General features: G+C 50.1%; 2 protein-coding genes across 2 annotated transcripts; both read right to left on the bottom strand.

Moving 5' to 3' along the window:
- On the bottom strand, positions 1–982 carry PtA15_3A898 (uncharacterized protein; the record flags this gene model as incomplete). Its single annotated transcript, XM_053167911.1, has 4 exons — positions 1–18; positions 107–223; positions 335–632; positions 906–982. The coding sequence occupies 4 exons, from the start codon at positions 980–982 to the stop codon at positions 1–3; spliced, it is 510 nt and encodes a 169-aa protein (XP_053019082.1).
- An 860-nt stretch (positions 983–1842) lies between these two features.
- PtA15_3A897 (uncharacterized protein) lies at positions 1843–6371 on the bottom strand (the record flags this gene model as incomplete). Its single annotated transcript, XM_053167910.1, has 6 exons — positions 1843–2187; positions 2276–4023; positions 4096–4485; positions 4584–4630; positions 4806–5103; positions 6041–6371. The coding sequence occupies 6 exons, from the start codon at positions 6369–6371 to the stop codon at positions 1843–1845; spliced, it is 3159 nt and encodes a 1052-aa protein (XP_053019081.1).
- Positions 6372–6706: the final 335 nt, after the last annotated feature.

The raw sequence follows: 6706 nt of genomic DNA, 5'->3' as shown, positions 1-6706 counted from the left end.
TCATTTGGAAGACTGAGACTGGGACGAACAGTAGACCCGCGTTCATGAGCTATAAAAAAAACACCCCGGCCCCACAGAAAACACAAATCACACGATAAGAAGGCACATGGAACAAGTTAGCGATGAACAACAAGTGAGATGGCGTGTAGAGGGCACTGACAGTTGTTCCGCAAATATCGAACAAGGCGGGCAGCCAGAAGACCAGTTTCTGGAGGCCGACTAACTGAAGGACAGAAGGTTTGTGTTGATTGACGAGGAGTTCGGGTTCAAGAGAGCTAGTGAGGGGAGAGGGAGAGGGGCCGTGGAGGGCGAGGGGGGCGGAAGCAGGACAGACTCGAGATTTGAGATGGGCAGGCTGGATGAGGGAGTCTGATACCGAGACAGGTTGGTCGGGGGTGAGAGTGTCACCTAGGGTGGATTCCTGCTCCTCCTCCTCTTGTAAGCGTCCGTCCATTGAGTCGCGCGGAATGGGCGTGTAGCCTAGCTCTTTGCTGCCTCTTGCCAGCCTTGACATCCATTGGATCAGATAGTAGGCTATCATACAACACGCTTCTCTGACAAAAATTTTCAAGGTTTGCCATACCAGTTGCTCGAAATTTCGGTGGGTCGTTGGGTCTGGGTTCGTACAGTTCCTAGGAACCAGCAAGAGGGGGCCCCACGGTAAGCGCACCTATACATAGAAGCCATTCAACGTTTTCAATTTTCAAGACAAGAACTTACTCTACACACTGCTGATCTTGAAATTTAGACCATAGACTATTGGAACAACCTATATGATTTTGAAGAAAGAAACAAAAGACCAGCGGTGGGATTTGTAAATACATCAGCTTCAGGATGATTGTGGTAAGACGGGCCAAAGGAGATGATCAATAAGGTTACGGACCAGTGATGAGCATTCCAGCAACCAAGATAGCCGCTGAGGCAGGGCGACGCGGATCAATGAGCTGGCCATCAGGCTGGGGTTCCGGAAAGACTTGGCCATCTCGTGGTCAGAGGGCGGGGTGGCGAGGCCGGGGATAAAGTCGTCTCTTCCCTTGGGAGCGGTTGATTGTCTTCAAGACGCACACAACCCAGCCAATATCACTGAAATAAACCTAACACCGGCAATGCAAGGGCATCCGTGGGTTCCTCGTCGTTGAGAACGACGAGGAACTCACGGGGACAGTTTCCACCGGGATCCCAGGGGCAGCCGTGGAATCCTCGTCATTTTCCCCATCGGAATGACGTGGAAATCCCAGGCGGGTTTTCCACGGGAGGGTGGAGACGACGGGGGGAGCAGTAAAATCCACGTGGATTTCACAGAGCCAGTGATCCCGTCGTCTCCACAAACGCGCGGGCCAGGAAGCACCCCCGCCGTGTATGCTGGGCTACATACATACCGCGGAACACTCACAGCCCGAACAGAAAACATTGTGTCATGGTACAAGCTGTGTAGCCCAAAACGCCTGACGCACACGGAGGAGTTCAATTTTTACAAGAAAATTTAGTATTTAAAATTGGAATTAAGGAAAGTTGGGGAGTGTAAGTATGTTTTCTCTGAGAAAGATATGCACAGACGCCCAAGACAGGATAATTTAAGTAGTTCAGGATATTTTTAGTGGAGATGAAGAACTACAAAAAACGAGAGACGGTTTAAAATAGAGCAAGAATGAGACGACAATTAGTTTACTTTTTTTTTTCTCTTCTCTTTTGGTTAGCCTTCTTGCAACGAGGAGGTTGAAGTCTACTTTCAACAAGATAAACGAAGAGGGAACAAAAAGAGACGAGATTTTTTTATATGTAAGTGTACAAAGGAGTGGGGACATCTCTGAACGAGAGAGGGAGAGTGTGCGAAACAAAGAATCAAGCGCCCTGAACGATCTCATCCGCATGACTTTTCCGGCCGAGAAGCTTAGAGATCAATCCGGAGAACCTGATGTCTTTCAAGACTGGCGTCGACGCCACATGGGTGCTCATCGTCCTCTTCTTCCTCAAGGTTTTCGGCCGAGGTGCAGAGGGAGAATAGCCAATCCCGCCGATCACTGACGAGAATGGCCCTTCGAGATTTTCCCCCAGTCCGCTCGTCGCCTCCACCCGCGCTGATTCACTTCGGAAATATCGCTTCGCTAGTGATACTTTGAATTGGCGGGGCGATTTGTTTGTCTTCCCTTCGGCTGTCGTCGGACTGGTCGCATCAGCCAGCAACGACTTCACGCAGTTCATCAAAGGTCGAGGAAAGGAAACAAGTTAGCATAATCTGATGGCTCTGTGTTGGTTTGGAATAAGAGGAGCTCACTTGTTCCGAGTTGCTTTCTTGCTTCCCCGGGGTATGGATCAAAGCCGGGTTCGAATGCTCGTTTTTCAGATTATTGCTTTCGACGGACTCCACAATATTCAGCTTTTCGTCATCTTGACTGGCGGGTTTAGACTTGGCCTGATCATTTGTGGGGATAGGTTCTGGTAGGTTATTGGGAAGGGGAGGAACCGGCTCATCGACGTTTCGGCTGATCCATGAGAACCCGCTCTTGCGCTTGAGCATGCTCAAAGACTTTCTTTTGGGTAGAACTTTCTTTCCAAACGATCGAGTCTCCTCCTCCGAGGAATGGATCGAATGCGACGTCGGACTGTGAGCCAACTCGGTTTTTGCGAGATCCTTCTTGCTGTTCAATTTGAAGAATCCGGAAATCGATCGCGCACGAAGGGTACGCTTGGAGCGTGCCGACGCAGAAGCCTTGATTTGTTCTGTCTGCGACTCGTCCACTGCCGCCAGGTTCGTGTCTCGAACAGACTCGTTGAGAATGTTCGATCGCAATAATGGGTCCACAATTTCTGTCGAGGAGCTCAACCTGTTTGTGGGGTTGAGTGACCAAGCGGTATGCTTCTCTTCGACCGGGCGTGTCGACGGGAAAGATACAGTCGGTAAATTCGACACGCCAGTTTGGGGTGGGTTGGCTGGGTCATTAGTAGCTTGTGATGGGTTGAGAGGTTTGCTAGATTTCACATCGTTGGCGACGGGGGTACTATCGGAAGCTGGATGATTTGAGGATGGCACTTGTTCCGGGTTGAGCCCGGCGACAATCAGAAATTCTTCCGGTACTGTGGCTGCAACCTTGTTATCCGGGGTGAACTCTTGGGGAATATTATTAGCTGAGGCAACTGGCTCATTGCTATTGAGGGCGTTCGCAGCATTTGGGAGTTCTGTAGTCGGGACAGGTGGTTGATCAGCCTCAAGGTCGCGAGATAGCTGGGGCACACAGGGCTCCCGCACCGATGTCTGACGAGAGACTGGGGCAATGTTATTTTCGGTAGTCACTTCAGCATCCACTTGTGGCGTAGCTTCCGCCGGAGAATCGTTGGCACAAGCCTCAGCCGGAGAATCGTTGGTAGAAGGCCGAGCCGATCCAACCAAGTTCTTCTCAGAGGCATCAGTGGAGAGAATGGTCTGATTGCCCTCTGCTTGAACGACCACCGGTTCACCACTAGCTACTGGCTCATTCAGGGTGTCATTCGAACTGAGTTCTGAAAAAGTTATAGACTGTTCGCCCGCGGGCGTAAGCTTCGGCAAGTCATCACCCGGGCGTTTTTCATCCGAACCGTCCCCATTATCAAACCTGATCAAGTCATCTGACCCTTCCATCAAGGAGCACCCAATTACGTCTACCTGCGGAAGCGTTGGGGGAAGTGTTGTTATACCGACGCTGGTAGCAACTTCTGCAGGTGAGTTTCGGTCGAATTCTGGAGGGTGGACCGGCTGAGAGTGACTTGCACCCTCCGTCGAATTAGGCAGGATGTCTGGCAGAGATGATTGGGTCTCTTGCGAGTTGGGAACAGATACTTCGGTGCCCGGGTTAGGGGCAGATACTTCGGTGCCTTGCAACCCAATCGCAGGTGGTTGAAGAGCCGGGCTCTCAACAGACTCTGGTTCCCCAGAACTCACAGCTTCCACTTCATCAATTGTTAAGATTGAATTATGGGCCGGAGCGGAGGTGTATGAATCAACGATTTCATCGGAGTCCAGTAAAGTGGAGTCTGCACCCAGCTCAGCTAGGAAAATACAACCCAGTCGTCAATCACAAGCTGCAAGAGGAGAGTGAAGGGCCCCAGATAGATTATTACCTGGTATGGACGGCTGCTCAGTGTTGCTCTCGGGGAGTCGTTGATCAACTTCCAGGCGAGGCATCGCTGGCTTGATATCCGCGAGGTCGATAGTATCCGGCCCCACTAGACTAGACTCGGGATAGATCGAGTCACTACAGCAGGAGTAAGGGGGTGGTAGGACCAGCTTATCAAAATCCTTGGGAGAATTTTCTGGCGTCGTGCTGGTGGTAGAGATCGAATCCACGGAGGATTTTTTTGGCTGATAGGTTCTCAAGACAAACGCAGGGCCGATGGTACGATAGGCAAATGCATCGGCACTTGGCGCCTCGGAGCTAGCTGCTGAGCCGTCACAAGCTGATGGAAGACTTTTAGTGTAAGAATGCGCTGGTAAGTCGGATGCTTCGATCACTTTCAAGATGGTTTTGGGAAGTCTTGTTAGCCGACAGTTGGGGTAACGAAATGAGAGGAAGAAACACATGGTTGCGAGGGCTAGAGTATTGGTTTACCTTGGTTTGGCTGGCTTCCTAAGTCTCCCGGGGAAGCTGCACTTGTTCTATTTTGAAGAATCAACAAACAAAATTTCACGTCAACCTCTACAACTGAGTTTTATCATCTGTTTTCAACCTAGGCAGGGAACGTTGTAGATTTTCTAGCCAAGATGGGGAAATACCAGGGCAGATAACAATCGCCGGGACGAAAGTAAAATCAAGGAAAAATCGATTACTTACGCGTTGATGGAATGGTTTCCGCTGATGCTACCCATATCTTCAGCGTGGACCATCTTGCTAGAAGCTGAACACGCAAATGAATGAGAGGTGCGAGAGGTCCGTGGAGATGACGAAGCGGAATGTCGAGCAGAAGGCGATAAGATTAAAAGGTTCTGCTGAAGATTCCGATGATCAATGATAGGACCGGTTGGCTCTTCGGAAGATGAACTGGTATGGCTCCCGGCGGATAGGGCAACACGACTTTGAGTATGGTGAAGGAAGGACCCTGATACTGGAGTTTGGTTGGCAGTCAGGAAACCTGTCCGATCGGAGGATAGAATAACAGAGGGCCGGTTAGGTGGAATGCTCAAACAACGTCTTTGATAGCCAGTGCGCAAAATCAAGCGGATGACTGCACGGGCAGGAAAGAATGAAAAATGATTGGAACAGCCGAGTAGATATTTATGTCGATAGCCAGCCAGAGCTCAGCTGAAGTAGAAAACTCAGTGGGACGAAGTGCTTCAAATCAGATGACCTCATACTCACGGAGATCAGATCTAATCATCAAGCAAAACGGGCCGGAAAGAGAGAGACGGACAGCCTGATGAACCAGGAGAGAATTAAGGGGACCGCGGGATCGGGACAGTATGGAAAGAAAGGCGAGATGCTGATGCATAAGAAACGAGCTACGTCATCCCCAGCAGCAAAAGAGACTTGGTAAGGACCCCTAGGTCGAGGTGAAATTTTATGACCGAGTTTGGAGGCAATGGAAAGAGGCGAAATGGCATGGTGTCAAGACTTTGGGACAAAAGCACAAGACGGCAATTTCAAGCGCCAGAGTTCGATTGACACATCGATGGGAGAATTGAGTTGATTATAGAAATGTGTGGGAGGAGGAATCTGGAGGAATTCACAAAAAACAAACCCAAAAGGTGCAAAGAGATAAGATTGAAAGGGAGAAGGCAGGCCCGGCGACAAGCCATCCAAAAAAATCGCTCGGAAAGAATATCAAGAGTTAAAACAAGATTTCTCAAGAAAGAAGAGAAGACTTGAAGGCTTTACTCGGCAGTTTGATACATAGAGCCATGAGTCACGAAAATCAAAGCTTAGTGAATATTTATGGCGCAAATGGCACATGAACAGATTGATGATGTTTGCGCGACATGCTTCTCGGGCGCGGAGAGCCGGACTGTTCCTAGGAGGGAAACAGCAGACTTGTACATAACTAGACGGGACAGAAGAGAAAAAAGACTGACCATCATCCAAACTGCATGTCATGATGGAAGAGCGATCAGAGCGATCAGAGTACTGAGGTATGACAACAACAGCAGATGATCCCGGCGTGGAGGGATACCAACCGGGAACATGGGGCGAAAGCGCTGGCAGGGAGTCGATACTTGGTTGGTGAATTGCTCCAGTCTGGTGTCGATGTTGCGGAGTTGCTTGGGGATCAAGGACGGAAGGGAGAGCTGAAGACTGATGATGGCTGGAAGACGGAGTAGACGGGATCGAAGTGAACGGGTCATCATCGTTAGAACGGTGCCCATGAGGAGAGCCAGGAAGGGACAAGCTGTCTAAGGGCGACATGATTTTGAAGCCTGAAGGACGATGATATGGGATCGATAAAATTCTTGCAAAGCTGGTGCTTCACGGGATCTTGGTTGGGCTGGTATTCCCTGTCTTGCACAAGACTGCAGGGACCGTACAAGACGCGACAGAGGATGAAGAGAGATAGAGATCAGGTTGATTGATTAACAAATCCGTTGGACTCCTGTTGCTGCGCGATTGTTATCATACATACCTTGGCTGCAGCCTGCGAGCAGTGCCCTCGGCCGATGAAAGCTGATGGTGATGAGGATGGAGATTAAGTACTGTACGATTAGTATTGGGGGAGGGGGGAAAGACGTTGGCAGAGGGAGCGA

Source organism: Puccinia triticina, chromosome 3A, assembly GCF_026914185.1.
Source record: "Puccinia triticina chromosome 3A, complete sequence".
Taxonomy (NCBI): domain Eukaryota; kingdom Fungi; phylum Basidiomycota; class Pucciniomycetes; order Pucciniales; family Pucciniaceae; genus Puccinia; species Puccinia triticina.
This window is presented reverse-complemented; position numbering and strand designations above follow the sequence as displayed.